Source organism: Amblyomma maculatum, chromosome 1 (assembly GCF_055883805.1).
Source record: "Amblyomma maculatum isolate TAMU_Amacu chromosome 1, ASM5588380v1, whole genome shotgun sequence".
Taxonomy (NCBI): domain Eukaryota; kingdom Metazoa; phylum Arthropoda; class Arachnida; order Ixodida; family Ixodidae; genus Amblyomma; species Amblyomma maculatum.
Genome location: NC_139344.1, coordinates 213,329,809 through 213,347,984, shown reverse-complemented (window position 1 = coordinate 213,347,984; position 18,176 = coordinate 213,329,809). Strand labels below are relative to the sequence as shown.

The following is an 18,176-nucleotide window of genomic DNA, read 5'->3' as shown; positions in this document are numbered from 1 at the left end:
GGGCGTGGAACCAGCGAAATGTGGGTGCTACGATATACGCAACTTTTTCTGCTGACGCAGGTTGGTTTTCCTTCTGTACAATTTAGTTTGTATACTCTGCCGATTCTACCCCATATGCTATTTCAGTGCATGCGTGACTCTTGCATGATTAGACGTCCCGTCAAACGACGTTTCAAACTATTTAGAAATACTGCATTTTTATTCTTACTTCTGCTGCTCTGCGTTGACATAGAGTTAAATCCCGGCCCAAGGAATGCAGATACATTAGAGAAACTGGTTACCTGTCAGGAAAGCATATTGACAAAATTAACCTCAATTGAAACCAAACAAGCTTTTGTGGAAACACAACTTGGAGACTTGTTCACCCAAGTGCGGGCCATAAAAGACAAGTTCGAGCATTTTGATAACCTGCATCTAACGCTGCAAGAGTACAAAGAAAATGCGATAACCAACAATCCCAGATAGAATCCCAGTCTTCCCGCTTAAAAATGCTTGATAACCGTGATCGCCGCAATAATTTCCTTTTTTTTTGGCTTCAGTGAATCGGAGGGACACGAAAGTGCCGCTGACTGCGAAAAACTGGTCGTCAACCTGTGCCGTACTAAACTTGGAATTGAAAACATTAATGTAGTAAAGGCACACAGGCTGGGTAAACCTTCCACTATAATCGTAATAAGCCAGTAATCGCAAATTTTCATACTGTAAAAGATAGGATGGCTGTTCTTTCTAATGTTAGAAAACTTAAAGGCTCAAATGTGATAATTTCCGAAGACTTTCCCGTATCGGTTCGCGATAAAAGAAAATGTTTGTGGGAGTACGCGAAAGCAAACTGTGATTCAGAGAGCAAAACACACTTAAAATATGATTCCTTATACATAGATGGAGTAAAGTTCAAATGGGATGAAGGTAAAATGCAAGTGGTTAAACAATGACTACCTAATGCTCCTATGCAGTGTTCATTAACGTTAATGGTTATAAACTGCAGGAGTATAAAAAACAAGGTTGATAATTTTCACCTAATGATAAGCATGTATAGCCGTATATTGTAATCGAAACAGACTGTGGCTTTGCGCTGACATTTCAGATCCCAAGGTGTTTCCTGCAGACTACAACTGCCACAGGAAAGGTAGAAATTCCCATGGGGGCGGTGTTTTTATCCTTGTTCATTCCGGCGTAACTTCTTCAAACATTCAAGTTGAAACTGGCAGTGCTGAAAACATCTGGTGTGAAATTTGCACCATAAATGGTGAACAAATCACGGTCGAAGCTTTTTACAGACCCCCAGATACACACGCAGATGTGCTCATATCATTGAGGGAAATTGTACTATTAGGTGTGGAAAATTAATTATAGCTGGTGATTTTAACCTGCCAGAAATCCGTTGGAGCGGCAAGAATTTCAGGTCAGGAATGAGTGGTCAATGATATACCGAATTTTTCAACCTTACCGACTTGTACGCATTTGAGCAGCATGTATTAGAAGCTACACGTGGTAAGCACACACTAGATTTACTTCTGTTTAATTCCCCCGATATGATTTCCAATAAGCATGTCGTTCCCGGGATCAGTGATCATGACGTAGTCGTTGCCGATGTTAACTTAGCACCTAAAAATTCCAGTCGTCATAAACCACAGGAGGTTTTCTTCTATACAGCAAAGCAGATTACTGAAGTATGACCACTGCCCTTGATTTATATTTTCCAACTTTTGAAACCGTACCAGAAGATTCAAGAGTTGAAGACCTTTGGTGCATTTTCAAGCTGAAAATCCCCGAATTGATCAATAGGTTTGATCCCTCGCGTGTTCTTTCTTCTAAGCAATATCACGCAACAAGATTGCCAGTGCATAAGGCCAAACTTTGTAACTTAGCAGCATGTGTCAAAGCTAAAATTAAACAGGCTAATGATTTGTTTCTTGAAGCTCAAGGAACGGGTAAAACGTAATCCTAAGAAATTTTAGAAGTACGTGCACAGTAATGCTAACAGTAATCCATCTATACAACCTTTAAAATATGATAATACAGTCGTACATGACGATGCAGAAAAAGCCGAATTACTGAACTCTTTCTTTTTCTCTATTTTCCATCCACCATCCCACTGTCATATTTCTTTCGACAAACCATCTGTTAACGAGGTAATGCCCCTCATAAGTTCTGAAGTTCAAGGTATCTTAAAATTATTATGTGAACTTAATGTTAATAAGTCAGTTGGTCCCAACGATGTCCCTGCCTTTATACTGAAGTCATGTGCCAGTATAATTTGCCTGTACTTTCATGTACTGTCTGAAAAAGTACCTCTTCTTTGCCTGTGGACTGGAAAACTGCCCTGGTCGTTCCAATACATAAAAGCGGCCCCAGGAATGTTGTTTCTAATTATAGGCCGATCTCATTGACAAGTGTTGCATGTAAAACACTTCAACACATATTTTATACTAACATCATAGCTCATGTAAACAGGTGCAACCTATTGGATAACTCCCAACATGGGTTTCGTCATGGTTTTTCACGCATCACTCAATTAACTGAGTTTGTTCATGAGATAGCGGTGGCTCTTGATGACCGAAAAAGCATTGATTGTGTTTTTCTTGATTTTAGTAAGGCGTTTGACGTTGTCTCGCACGATTTGTTAATAGAAAAACTGCATGGCTACAAACTGGATAACAAAGTTATATGCTGGATACGAGAATACCTGCCGCTTCAAAAACAGTACGTTGTCCTAAACGGCTACCAATCCGCATGTGCTGATGTCATGTCCAGAGTCCCTCAGGGCTCCGTGCTTGGTCCGCTGTTGTTTTTACTTTACGTGAATGATATTATTGACAGAGCGGCCTGCACTGTGCGTCTTTTTGCAGACGACTGCATTTTCTATAGAACAGTGTGAAAGAGTGATGATTCCAGGATTCTACAAAAAGATGTTGATTCAACAGTCGATTGGTGCCAGATGTGGAAAATGGACATTAACTTGAAGAAAACCGTACACATGCCTTTTTCAAGATGTGTTCAAATGCCTGACTTTCCTTACTCTATTGACGGTGTGTTAATGAAAACTGTAAGAATTTAAATACCTGGATGTAATCCTTACATCAGATTTATCTTGAAACAAACATGTTGACTACACAGTATCGTAAAGTACAAAAATGCTTGGGTTTCTGCAATGCAACTTCAAAACCGTTCCCCGTCCTCTGAAAGAAAAAACTTTATTTCTCGAATGTTCGCTACATCTTAGAGTACGCATGCACGGTGTGGGATCCTGACACTGCAACTTAAGAACGAAACTTGAACTTTTCTAGAACCGAGCTGCCTGTTTTGTTCTAGGTAATTATAGTAGGAATCTAAGCATTACAAGTGCTAAGTAAAGCTTGGGATGGCAAGAGTTGAGTCATAGGAGAAAATGCCCCTGCCTTAAGTTATTACATAATATATTTCACATTTGCACTGGTATCAGAAAATTAAATTACCTTCAGCCCTCAAGCTATGTACTATCACAAAGAAGAGACCACCCGAAAAAGATCCGACCATTTCAATGCAAAACTAATAATTTTAAAGGGACACTTAAAAGAAAACTGAATTGGGCTTGCATCGATAGAATGCCAATTCCTGATGACAAAAAATCCACTCTTACTGAAAACAGAGCTGTTATAAGGTAGTAAAGAGAAAGAACAGAAATACAGATATCGCTGCCACAGCCGAAATTCGCAACTACAAATCATGTGACGCTCTAGGGATCACGAAGGCTGACAAATGCGAATTACGTTGCCCGTTTGAATGTGGTCGTAGGTTTTGTCTCGAATATAATAACGCGCTTTCATCATACGTAAACGACAGCGAAAAGACAACGTAAACGTTGCAAGGCAAATACAAAAATATGCTTGGAGGAGTTTTGGTTATGCTTCGGCACAGGCATTTTGTAAGCACTCGGATAGTTTGTTTGGACATGCAGCGCCTGAATTATGAGCTTGGAGCAGCAGATGCGCCTGGCTCGTTCCCATTTGAGCATTTGGAGGCGCGAGCGAGTGAAATCTGCTGCCGCCGACACGCTCCTTCGTTCACACTTCTGCGCCAACATATCGCCGCCGTCGCCGCTTCGACTGCGACCTGACCGCTTGCTCGACTGCAGCTACGTACACCACGAAAAGCATACATATGCTAAGTACCGAAGGAAAAACGCATTATCATTCAATTGCTCACTAAATCATGGCACATCTGGACAACATACTGCATCAACAAGACCTTTAACGTGCTATTTGCAGGCATCGTAAACAAAAGGGGCATACTTGCCGCTCATGCCAAGGAGAGCATCGATATATTGCGCTCGTTGCCCGGCGAAAAAAAGGGCCTCGGGTAAAAAGTAAAAACTAAAAATAATGAAGCACCAGAAATACATTACAAAAGGTAAAAAATAAATTCAATTTGTAGAAAAAAATAAAAAATGCCATTAGCGGTAAGATCTGAACTCACCACTGCTTGCTCCGTAACGTTCGGCGCTAACCGCTCGGCTACGCCGCGCCACAGGAATTCGAGAAATATTTCTGCACTTACATCATGGCCCCATTTATAATAAAATGTTTCTGCTGCCGGTCTAAAAATTACAACTTCTTGCTCATTGGAACATGCAGCCTGCTCTCACGACTTGCAACTGATTTTCTGGATGCCTATGCGCACTATATTGTGCACTGGATCCATTTTAACATGTGGAATTTCACAGCGCTGGCAAATTTAGTGGCGCTGGCTCTTCGGTCATGCTCTGCTACCGTGGACGTAATTTTCGCTGAACACGGAGCTGTAGCACAAACCTTGAAGGAAAAAAGTGCGACGAAGCTTCGAAACTGACAAGCACAGCAGCGAGGACACTATTTTGCTGGTAACTAAATTTTATTTGTATGTAAACATGTCGGGAAGTGTTGCGATAACTGAGGGCTCGGTTTGTTTATACACAGTGCAAGAAGGACGCAAAAGCTTGAGAAACATGTAAAGTATTGTGTAAAGTATTATGCATTACAAGCGCTCTATGTTTTTTTTTTTCTTCCTTTATGGGCCCATCGCTGGGTAAATTACTCTCTTCATCGTTTTATTAATTTCGGCTGTGGCCGTCATTGCGAGTACGCTGCTGCCATGTTGGCCCTTGAGGGATGCGACGCCGCGGGCCGTGCCGGCTCACTAGCTATCATGGAGTCTCCGCTTACGTCATAGTGTGCGTCACTCAACTCCGACTACGTAGTCGGAGGGAACAGTTTGAATTCGACCGGCGGGAACAAGAAAAAACCTCAACTTCTTATCGCAATATCTCAGCAATTATTCGATTTTTTGCTACCAGATATGCGGCGACAGTGTCACCAAATGTAGTTTATTAGATTTTCATAGCATCTTTGGATGTCTTTAGTGTCCCTTTAAACATTCTTTCTTTCCCAGAACGGTGGAGGAGTGGAATAATTTGCCAGTTTCTGTGGCTTCTATTTTATGTAATGACGATTTCTTTTTAGTGCTGAACGCTAAAGGTTTTATTTGGTTTGTAGTCCCCTTTCTTGTCATTTATTTTAAAGCAGTGCCTTAAAGCTTAGCTGTCCTGTGCGACACAATATTGAGGTGAAAAGTGTGCACTATTGTCATGTATTGTCAAGAGGAACTGTGCTGCATGTACGATTTTATTTTGCTTGGATATATCCCCCCCCCCCTACTGTAATGCCTAACGGCGCTGTGGGATTATGCATAAATAAATAAATAGCCGCGTCTGGGCGGCTTGGTGCACATCACGTGGCAAAAAAGAAAAGGAAAAACCCTCCGCGAAAGAGCGGAATAGTTAGAGGCTGCGCACATCCAAAACGGAGATTGAAGATGGAACCAGGCAAAACCATGGCAGAGTGGGCCTAAATGGCGCCATGACCGGCGCGGCGGCCGGCGGCGTTGGAGGGAGGGGACGGTGGCCGCGGCTGCCTGCTATCTCTTCCGCGCAACCTCCGAAACTCGCAACTAAACACTCGTTAATTCTAGTCTTGTTAATTTGAAAACACGGATAAGTGCTGCCACCGCGCTCCCAGCCAACACCCATGAAAGGCTATGATTTCGGACGGGCACTACGGGTTACTTTTTTTTTTTTTTTTTTGAGACAGTCATCCATTTTTCCCCCCATCAATCCTCAACAAAAGCACGTGATCAGCCACGATCATGACGCTGGCTTTTAGCATTGTTCGTTTCAAAAAAACGTTTGCTGCAATCGCGCACTGGAATGCTTTGAGTAGCAGCAGAGGGCACCCACCCCAATCATGTCATGATAAAGCGAACATACTGAAAATGAGGCTTGCACAACCCTACAAGCGCTGGCACTATGACAAGTTCGCTTCCCCCCATTGCTAGAGCTAATGTCAAAGGGTAAACGCACAGTTATAGCTGCGTAGCATCTTGGCACACTGCCAAGAAATGTGCACCCTGACAGCATGAAACGGAGGGACGCGCTAACAACTGACGCCTTCTTTTTTTTTTAATTCTTAGGCACATATCGGAACTTGGTGGGTTCATTATGGGAGAGGGTTCATTACACGACTAAATACGGTACATTTACCATAATGCAAATAGTTCTTGTCAGTTTTTTCGAGGCCATTCGATAATTCGAACATCGGATAATCTGAACTGTTTTCCCAGTCCCGTGAAATTCGAATTAATGAGCTTTTACTGTACAAACAAACGGTAGTTATGAGAACACTATTAATTCTGCTTTTTCAAAGACATCTACACTTGTTACAGCAGATGAATACCTTACAAGAGAGGCCAGTATCTGGAAAAGTATTTTGTTCAACTTACCGGTTGCAAATATTCTTTTTCTGGAATGACACATTTTTCCCATACATAGCTTGGCTCACAATCTCCTAAGTTGTCTGCAAACAGAAAACAGTCATGATTCAGTGATTTCAAATTGAATTTATGATGCATTTTTACACGGGTATATCAAAGCCAATGCTCCTAAAGAATAGAAACCTCCACCACCCATGCATAGATATATGTAAACACAAGTACAATGAATGACAAATGAACACTAAGAGTCTTGTTAAGGTACACAGAACTTGGTTAAGATTAATCCACATATAAGGTGAACAATATGACATCATTTGGCTTGTTTCTCATAGGACTCAAGACCCACCCAAGACAAATTGTTCTGTGTGTGCTTTTTTAAGACGAACTTTTGCAGTGACCACCAGCCATCCCTTGACTCTGCTGAAGAAAGAAAAACTCTAGGAGTTGCACGATCGCCTAATGGCCAGCGTCACCCAGCCAGAAGTGGTGAGAGCACTGCAGGATCGCTCAGGTGTAGCCACTGTAGTAGGCTGGGTAGCACAGCGTGAAACAGAAAGTGTGGGTAATTATTTTGACAGCATTGCATTGTTTAATTTGGGTTGGAAAATATTTCTCTGTTTTTTGTTTTTTTGTGTTTTTAACAGAAAATTAGTAAGGGCACAAGCTTTCTTGCAGCAAATGCATACCCCAAACAAGACTAATGCGCCGATGCACTTTGTCACAACGAACCCTCATACTCTGAGGGCTGGCAGTGCTACTTGCTTTTAGAGAATACAGTTGAACCTGGATATAACGAAGTTGACAAAAGTTTGCAATTTTTCGTTACATGCAGGATTTCGTTACATGCAGGTTTTGTATGAAGGCTCACACGAATGATGCAGAAATGAAACTGAAAGGCTTCAGATATCAGTGAAGGTGAACTCACCCTTCAGGCATTTATTTTACAGTAAAAAAAGCCGTAATCTTCTGCTTGTTTCCGCGCGAGCACAACACGGTGCTCCAATGAAGCTAAATCATGTAATGCTCCTTCGTCGTCGCGCGAGCTGATGAAACGGTGCAATACATCGATTGCATTCATCACCTCCTTCGCGGTGGGCACGCCACACGGATCTGGCTCACAGGAACCATCATCACAGACATCGGGATTTTGCACGCTTTCGGCAAGTGCCTCGTCATTCATTTCTTCCATAGCTACGGCGGCATTGTCGGCAAACAAAAAGTCGCCCAAGTCGACGTCGTCGGGGACACCACCTTTACTGCGTAGCTCATCCCATGCTTCAGCCACATCGGATGAAGCTGAAGTCTCTTCCTCCTCGTTGTCAGCACCAGCCTGTGCCTTTTTTGTAATCCCTGCCTTCATAAAACACTTCTTAATAACTTCTGCCCAGACTTCTTGCCAGGAGGCAGCAAGCATTTCAACTGACTGATACTAAATATCGAGCTTCAGCTCCCGTTCCAGACGGATGTTCAGAAGAAGCTTCTGTATCAGTCGCCACCGGTAGCAGCATTTAAAACTGTTGATTATTCCTTTGTCCAGCGGCTGTATTAGTGATGTGCAATTAGCCAGGAAGTAGTGCAGTTCGATGTGAGACAGCTGCAGGCCTTCAACATGGTGCGCAGCGCAATTGTCCAGAAGTAGGAAAACTTGACGGCGTTGCTGCTTGACATCCTGGTTGAAGTCTTTCAGCTATTCAGAAAATATTGCCCGAGTCATCCACGCTTTAGTGTCCGCCGTGTATTTCACAGGCATACGCTCCGTCCCCTTAAAGCACCTGGGATGGGCACTTTTTCCCACAACTAGCGGGACTCGCTTGTCAGTGCCGTCGAGGTTGGTGCACAGTAGAACTTTTACGTGGAGTTTGCTCTGCTTCCCGCCACGGCAGTCATCTTCTTTAAGTGCTAGCATGCGGCCCGGAAGCATCTGATAAAAGAGAGCCGTCTCGTCGACATTATAGATTTCAGCCACTTCGAAGCAACTCAGTATTCCAGGAAGCGTATCAGCCACCCACGAAGCAGCAGCATCGCTGTCTGCAGAGGCAGATTCGCCGCAGATAACTTTCCCGGTGACATTGTGTCGGCTCTTGAAACCTTGTAGCCACCCGTTGCCTGCCTTGAAGTCATCATGGACCAAGATGCACGCAAAATCCTTCGCCTTCTGTTGTAATATCGCTCCACTTATGGGCACATTCCTGGCTCGCATGTCCAAAAACCACGTGGACACTGCCTTGTCCACATCATCATAGGTTGACAGTTTCAATCTTTTCTTAGCCTTTATTCCTGACATCAATGCACTCCTAATCTTCTCTTCCGCACTCAAAATTGTTGACAGGGTGCTCGCTGGGATGTTGAAACGAGTGGCGACGTCCTTCTTCTTCTCGCCCGCGAAGACCACATTTAAAATGGCAAGTTTGTCTTGAAATGACAAAACTTTTCGTTTCCTGGCCGTTGAACTCATCACAACGAACTGACGCCGCAGATACAAGCGGAGCCCCACGAATACAGGCAGAAAGGCTGACCTAGCACTTCTGAAACACGTCGGGCGAACCAACACCGCAAATCCGCAGACACACGAGACGCAGAACAACAGACAAGATGGCAAATGCACAACGTGCGCAAAAATTGCATGCAGTACACGCATGTACAGTACCTACAAAGAAATCAACTGCAGCAACTAATGCCACCTGGTGTTGCACACTACCAACGCCTGAGGAGGCTGCTGCGTTAGCTACGGAGCGCGCTAGAAGGTAATACTATCATCATCATCGCCAATTTTGCTTGATTTCTGTGATTACAGGCGTTCACGTAGCTGCTGGCTTCTTAGAGTTTTAATATTCACTAAATTAATGCGTTTCTTTGGCCAAACTTTCAGTAAAAGCTAAAAAAATAATGACTGATCAGCTTCGAGAGCTCGTTACATCAAGGTTGACCGCCGCAACGCCTTCGTTACATTGAGGTCGAAAATACATTGACTTCAATGGGTGCGGCATTGGGGAATTTAAAAACTTCATTAAATTCAGGAATTTGTTACATAAAGATTCGTTACATCCAGGTTCAACTGTACAGCCAAAATGGTAACGCATTTCTGTTGCTATCGTTGCCATGCCTGCCTAGTCTAGCCGCATCTGCCATGTGTCTGTAGTTACTGTATTTATCAAACAGCAGAGCCAAACCTTTCTAATAACAGTAATGAAACTGTTTGTGTGTGTCATTAGCATTTTCTACACAGTCTTCGTCCCTTTTGTGCAGCAGTTTCTAAGCCCTTCAGTCATCAACCAGCTAAGTAAGACCTATACTCAGGGACAACTTTCTGTGGCAATGGAGCCAAGGCTGCGGGGACGCGGCTTTCCTAACCGTGTTACTCTGCCATGTAGTTCCGAGTATCTGACCTCGGCTGCGGTCTCGGCACCGCGCCCGATGTACGCTGTCAAAAACAGAAAAACAGACGCTCAATCGTTACGAACGCACGCCTGTCAAAAACAGACACGCGTTACGAACGCGCACAGAAATGACCGGAGCAAAGCAGCAGACTCATCCCACCCGGCCCCGCGTACGCTGCTTGCGCTTTGCGAGATTGTGGACAAGCCGTGCAGCCATCGACATGAACGCTGCATATTAACTCCCGCTGTACTTGCTAGTACTGTAGTATAAGCCTGATAAAATAATAAGGTTAATATTTCCGTAATTTTATACCGTTCCAGAGCATCACTCGCGAAATTTCTGCAGGTATTATATTCTTGTGCGGAGAGAGCTGGTGCGTTTCGGCTCCGTAGCTTCCACCACATTGCCACAGAAAGTTGTCCCCGAGTATAGGGTTGTTTCTATTGGCAGAAAATCATACTATACCCAATTAGTGCTTCAAGGATATAAAGAAATGGTGAACAAAGGAAGTAAACAGTAATCATAATTAGTATCCGGCTCAGGAGGAAATTCACAATGAGTCAAACTGGTTTAAAGGCGCAGTTCCCAGTTGATTCCAGCAATTTTGCCAGAACATATTTTCACATGGAAGAGTTCAATACAGCTATGGGAGTTTTGAGCTGAAAACAAACTAGTTCGAAGGCATGTTTTTCTTTTAGGAAAGTTTGTGCTAATATAGCAATCCAAGTGAGAGATCAGGGTGTCACTTTTACAGTAGAGTCAAGCATAAGCAATTCGTGTGGGTCCTTTTTCTTACTTTCATACCCCAAACAAAAAGCCAGCACCATATTCTCATATGACATGAGGATGTTTCGATGCGAGATTTCCAATCAAATTACTACGTCAGTGCACTTCAAGCAACCTGCCTGGAATGCTGTCAGAGCTTCTACTGAAATATTGCATGTGCTTATGCAGCTGACTACAGAAAGATTATTGCCTAAAAATCACAATCTTAGCACACTGAGCATGTTTTTCCTACTGCGGGTGTGCTGCACTGTCGGCTTTGCAGAGACATTTGCCCTTTGCCTATACATAAAACATTTCCACATAAGAAAGTGCATGAGAATAGAAAACTAGATCAATGCCAGCACAGTGAAATATGTAAATGCACTACTCTTGTTGAAAGGCCATTTCTTAATGGTGGAAAATAAAAGAGGCGTTTGGATTTTCACATAGAAAAAACAGAAGGGGGACGGGGCTTTCCATATATATCTGCCACTAGTTTTGGGGAACTCTAATAAGAAATACATTCTCAGAATCCCATCATAATCATCTTAAAGAAAGTCACTACAAGCATAATTATGTGAGTTTCTACTTACCAGAAGCAGGTTCCTTGAACAGCACCTTTGTATCCTTGAGAAAATTTTTGCCAATAATGAATAATTCAACATCTCCTTTGACAGAGCACTCAGACAAGGACTTTTTAGATATTTCTGGGATGCCAGGAGGTTGAGCTGAAAAATCAAAGGATATAGCAAAGCATGAAAACAAGACAAAAAAATAAGGCACTCAATCAAGAATCATTGTCTTTTTTTTCTTCCAACTTAGTCAACGTGCCTTTTGCTCCGCTTTTTTCTTCAGTTAAACAACACTCACTCAAAGCAAAGTGATAAAAGATGCGCACAGGGTCAGTAATTGCCAAACAAGAACATGCTTTAAAAAAAAAAGTAAACAGCCGTAGGCCTCTCATACACACCAACAGCCTCATATTTAACCAAGAATTCCTGCTTGTGCATCTTGCAATGTAAAAAAAGGTTGCTAAAGTAAGGTGACTATTTTTCAAGCACACAGGAAAGATTAGTGACCAGACCTGTGTTTCAAGAGCAGCAATATGATATAAACAATCAGTCACCGATGAGGACTGCAGCACTCGAAAACATGAACAGCATGGAGGAGACACCACTACAGTGCCTCCTTTGGGCACTAAGGACTTCATCATGAACAACAAACTTGCCCAATCAGCTACCCTAATCATGTACCACATCACTCAAAGCCATCCCATTAAACTAAATGTGAAGAAAAATAAACATAATACTCACTGCACAGAATGGGAGCTGAAGCAACCTGCAAAATCTCCGATGGAAGGCCTCCACTGTCCTGATCCTGCTGTGCGGGAAGCACAACCCGAAACACCAGGCGGCATTTCGTGCTGCGTTTTTTGTTGCGTGTGCCTCCATAACGAACCAAGCGCTTCTCCACATCAACGTTGCGCTCCTTTAGGATTCCTACACAGTCACAACTGCGAATAAAGCAAGCATGAACAGAATTAAATCCATTTGTGAAGAAATTCAAGAGTGCTTGCACCACTGTGCAGTCATGATGACAGAATAAAAGCCCCATTTTAAAACACACATGTTTGCAGGTGTAGTGCAGCTTGAGCAACTGTGCTCAGTTCACTTGGCTGGCCACATAAGACAGCTAGTGTGTGCAAGAAATGCAGTCAACACAACTCTCAAGCAAGCACTAGACCTAACTCAAAATAAAGGTTTCTCCACTTTACTACACTGGCTCAGAGAAATCAAGGCTAATAGAGAAAAGATGTAGGAACTATCGCTTGTAGCTGTCTTTTCACTGCTCTTGGGTTTGCCACAATGAAGTTCTGATTACCTTAACAACCTTTTTCAAACCATATTTTGTGTATGACCGCCTGTGCTTATGTGCCATGCAATCAGACACAACAAAAACTACTTTGACCATTTCCCAAATGAAACACAACAAGGAACAAAAAAAAAAGAGGGGGGGGGGGGGGGGGAGGGGTTGCATGACACAGAAAAACTTAATACAGTAAAATATAGGTGATAGGAATCTGGTTGATATGAATTTCGGGATACGAATTCGCGAAATTCCCCGCGGCCGGAGTTCATTGAGTGCAATGCGCAAAATTTCGATGTTCCGAACACTCTTCCGCACCACTACGGATGACAGGAATGCGCGAACTGTGATTGCAACCTTGAGCACTACGGACTGCTCGCACATCGTTGACCTCGCAATCGCCAGCCGCGCTGTATGTATGCATCACAGGCAGTTTGCGGTGACACATGGTCTGTACCTTCCCGACATCGTGATTGTCTGTTGGGCTCACACCGCGAAAAGCTTTCAGCGGCACGTGGCCCACAAACAGCACATCATTGTCTACGCGATCACTATCTGCAAGCATTTTGCGGCACCGCGCGGCCCGCATGTCGCCATCATCTGTTATGCTGTACGAGCCACGAGAAGTGCGCGGAGGCAGGCGGAGTGCACATTGCTGACATCGGTATCGTTTTCCACACCGCAAAAAGTTTGCAGTGGCGCGCGGCTGTGAGTACTAGTAGGCGGCACAAGCGGCAGATGCCCACGAGCCGCACCATTGTAGACTTCGCAACCGCTAATCGCGCTGCACGCATCTCGAACAGTGTGCGACACCGTGCGGCTGGCATGCCACCATCTCCTGTCGTGCTGTACGCGCCGCGAGAAGTCCGTGGAGGCACTCAGCTCACATGATACCGAAGTCGCAATTGCCTGACGCGATACGAGTGCCGCAGTGAAGAGCTATGACCGCGCGACTGTAATAAACCTCCTCAGACGTAAACAGATCTGCGCAACTACCTTCCCATGCTTCTGCATACTTACTTTTTTTTCGTTTTGATGATACGAATTTTCTCGCGACCCCGTGAGATTCGTATCATCGAGGTTCTACTGTATAACCCCTCTTAATTCAGATAGATAAATCAATCTGCTGCCGCATTTCTGGAAAATGTCCATGCAAGTCTACAGCATTAGGTACTCGCTAATTCAGGTACTATGGGTCTCGTTCTGGTTAATTCCGACCGGCTCCTGATGTAAGGCTGTGTCCAGGTATGACCAGTGCGGCAAGAGTTTGTTGAAATAACCTGAATGAAACCTGAACTGCATGGCGCAAAGTCGCCTGCACACTTATGATGTGTGCACAATGGCAGGCGTGATGGAAAATCCTATACCCAAGAATATTGAAACCATATAGTTTCCACTTCACTCTTTAGAGCTTAGCAAACTTCTGAGGTAACGGTGGCTTTCGGTTAAGCATGAGCCAATCAACCGAGCACAGCACTGCACCGGTTCAGAGGCTGACTAGTGCTACTGCATGTCCCACTCGCTTCCGTCTGTATGTTTCTTCCAGTCGTCTATTGCACCGAAAGTGTGCACGTGTCACGTGCCATTATTCTTTGTGGAGTGAACCCTATTCACACATGCCGCAGCCACTTGTGAGGGTGCTTCACAGCTGCTGTTTCGCACCATGAAGAATCGCGCAGAGGCCCTTCAAATTTTTGAAGCAATTTAGTAACTGTCACACCAGTCTCATTTAAAATGCAGGCGATCAACCTCTAACCAAATAAATTTACCGAGATTAAAGCAGTTCCTGTAATTTTTTTTTGAACTTGAATAACTTGAACTTCGAATAATTAAAACATTTTTTCCAGTCTCTTGAAATTTTGAATTAATGAGCTTCTACTGTAGCAAGAACTGACTTCAGCCTTACCGGAATATACTGCTCGTGAGAAGCATTTGCTTGCATATTGAATTATGGAGTTAGTCTTGGTTTCCTTTTGAAATCAGTCATATATAAGGCTCTTAGATTCACATAATTTAGCAAAAAATCACAGATTTAATACTTTCTGTGGCACTGCATTCCCTCACAGATAAATTCCTTCAGTGCAGCTTGTTTCCAGACACTACTGCCAACATCATGCAACAAAGTCAAATGATCTCGGCTGCATACATGTACTGGTGCAGTGAATAGCACACTTTACTGCCAAACAATACAACATGTTCATCACTATGCAGCATAAATCTCATTACTAGGTGATGGCTGCATTATTGCTTCAAGTATGTAACAGCCCCATGAGCAGCAAATCAAAAGTGCTTGTGAATGGGGCAGATGGAACACGCTGTCGGAAAAAAAAAACCAGCGCTGCTTAAAATTAAGGAAAAGCCCGAGAGAGTTAATGAAGAAAGACAATCGTTACATATTTAATCTTTCTCATCTGTCTTCGTTAACTGTGTCCATAGCAGTACAGCTCTTCAATAATGCAATTAAAAAAACAATGAAGTGGCAACGTGGTCTACAGTCCAAGTTTCTCTGTCTGGATATGTCAGAGTTTATCCTCCCAATATTTTGTGGAGGAAGGTGTTTGAGCACCTTCCTCCAGAAGTCCTTGTCGTTTGATGCTGCTGCCTTACAGGGGAAAGAAAAAAATGACTGCAAAGTGCCCACAATTTAGTCATACGCATGGGTGAAATCTTGCGACTACTTACGGTATGGTACGGTACGAGATTTAATGACCTAAAGAGATATAAGCTATGAGGGATGTCATAGTGTAGGGCTCCAGTAGTTTGGAGCACCTGGGGGTTACATTAACATGCCTATTCAAATCGATCAGCGGTGATCGATGCTTTAAATTGCCAATTTCAACATGTTGGAATCGTTTCTCGTGCACTTAGCCCAGCCAGTGGTTAGTTTAGGCACTGCACTTATAGAACCAGTTTAAATTTTCTCGCTCTGACGACGTTCTGACTTCTGATGGACCTTTCTGAAAATTAATGTGCATGTATTGTTGCGGTGGACGCGCTTAAATAAGAACCTGCCACTCGTGGTAATGCAGCATAACATCAAATTTTTTCGACCAAAAGACTTCCAGGAAGTCAAATATTGAACCCTATTTATTTATTTACTCTCGCCAAGGCATTACAGAGAGAAGTGGGTTAAAACACACATTAAAAAAAAAACAAGAACGGGGAATTGAAAACATTATACAATATTAACAATCGTACATTAAAAAGTATTGACAATGGTTGTTTTGAAGACTGGTGTCAATAATGGCAGCGAGGAAGGAGGGGAGGCGACTTTGTTATCTGACGGTAATGAGTGGTGATAATTACTCGAAAATGGCGCCTACTATTCACTAGTGAGCTTTGACTCCGAATGTGGGTGATTTAATTCATCGAAAACGCATTCCTGAAGGTCTGCCACATGTCCAACATGTATACCCAGCCCCAACAGTCATTTTGCAGCAGTTTTTGTTTTGTGCCTCACAAAAACCAGCAACTGCTTCACCACATGGCGCGTGAAATGAGACTGTTTCCACTTGTAGCTTTTTTTTTATGGAGCTGAAGAGCGGCGTTGTACACATAATTTATTTTTTACACAATGTTTCTGGGCATGGATCTTCAAAATGTTTGCTCTAAATTTTCCTTGTTAATATAAGTCTGTAGATATCGTGCCTTTTCTATCTTTTCTCAATGCACCACAAAAATGGTAATTTTCAAAATTTTTTAGTGTTCCCTACCAATTGTTTTTGCTTCGTAATATTTTTTTTTTTTTGGAAAGACCATTTCCGTTCCATTTGCAATTCTGTATGCTGCAACATGTGCTGCAACGTTATTTGTACTGCCAAAAATTATCTTCCGAGACCTATAAAAAACGGCCATTTTCTCGCGGTAACGAAAGAGTTGTCACTGACATTTCCCATTACATGGGCGTTTAAGATGGGCCATAAATAGGTCTTACGGTGCATGGTACAGAAAAAAACTGAACTCACCTGACAGTCATGTCCTTAGATGGCAACATATCTATCTCAAGGACTGTTGTACCATCAAGACGGCGTTCTTGACAGGGTGTGGAGTTCTTGCCGCACACTCTACTAGCCTGGTAGAACATGTGTGGCTGTACTTTGCCTTGGTCTGTACCTATGAACACCTGAAGCTTCACTTGCTCCTGTAGCCCAGACAGCTGCAACAGCAAGCGCAACAGAACGCTCATTTTAGTTACTCACACCAGTTCTTCAGCAATCCTCGAAGTCCACAAATAAAATTTCACAAAGCGACAAGTTTGCTTTCCACCATAGCTCAGTTGGATAATTATTGTGAAAATTTGCTTGGCTTATGGAAAGCCAGTTTTCATTGCGACGAAAAACCTGCACTAGCCTAAGGCCAGGACAAATTTCTCTTCAAGTGCAAGAGGCAGTTGAATATGCAGTAGAATATCAACAGCAGGATGATAAAAAAAAAAAAAAGAAGAAAATATGAAAGAAATGTTATTCACTTTTCCCCTTAAAGTAAATGGGCCAAATAAATGGATATATCAAACCCCCCAACACAACACAAGTATGCCCGCTCCGATGGCGGGCGGCAGACTTCCTCATACTGCATGTAGCTAGAGGTGGCATGGCAACTGTGCACGCAATGGTCTGTGCCATTGTGACACACCGCAGTGGTTCAAAGAACCTATCTTTTATATGACCAATTAAAATGTGGCTTTGAAAATGGCTATCCAATGTGTGCATTACATAGAGTAAAATGCAATTCAGCGTGCATGCGTAGTGGAGGTCCTCAGAAGTGCATTCATAACCAAAAATTATTTTAAAAAATTCCCCATTCTCAGTCCTTGTGGTGACCAACAGCACCGGTCTCTTGTGAAATTGTGCTGTTCAACGTTTGTCGCATGATGTCAGCCGTAAGAGGGGGATTGCCAAAAACAGCAATGATCTTGGTTAGCCTTGACAAGCAAGCAAGCAAAACAAAAAAAAAGAACCAACTAAACCAGGTTGGCTGGGTGACATTTTCGTAAGAGCAGTGCAGTCCCAATTGATAATCTTTGTTGTTAATGCGAACGTGTGAAAGGTTCCATTCGCAAGAAAATCCGGTGTCGGCATAGTGAGCAAAAAAATCATGAGCATGGCCCTGACAGGTGGTAGTTGGCAGGCTGTCGCGTTGTGCGGCATTGTGAGGCTACATGACATCTCAGAGGTGGCAGGTGCGGCCAACTCGGGTTTCACCTTTGAGATGGGAGGGCGAGATCAGAATACTGTCTTCCAGAATCCTTGCATCCCAAGTCAGACATGCTGCCCCTAGACACAACAGGTACACACACACACACACACACACACACACACATATGGCTTGGTTAAAGCAGGGCTTTATGGTTATGCTGGATAGTCTTTCATTTAACATGGTAGCTC

The 18,176-nt window shown here is 43.3% G+C and overlaps 1 protein-coding gene across 3 annotated transcripts in view; it reads right to left on the bottom strand.

Moving 5' to 3' along the window:
• NFAT (nuclear factor of activated T cells 3) overlaps positions 1 to 18,176 on the bottom strand; it is an 86,835-nt gene that overhangs the window by 29,509 nt on the left and 39,150 nt on the right. For all 3 annotated transcript variants that reach the window (XM_084590256.1, XM_084590258.1, XM_084590259.1), the window contains 4 exons: positions 16,758 to 16,948; positions 12,240 to 12,439; positions 11,520 to 11,654; positions 6,793 to 6,866 (listed from right to left, as the gene is read on the bottom strand). In XM_084590256.1, coding sequence (XP_084446382.1) covers positions 6,793 to 6,866; positions 11,520 to 11,654; positions 12,240 to 12,439; positions 16,758 to 16,948 — 600 coding nt within the window. The remainder of the gene's footprint in view (positions 1 to 6,792; positions 6,867 to 11,519; positions 11,655 to 12,239; positions 12,440 to 16,757; positions 16,949 to 18,176) is intronic.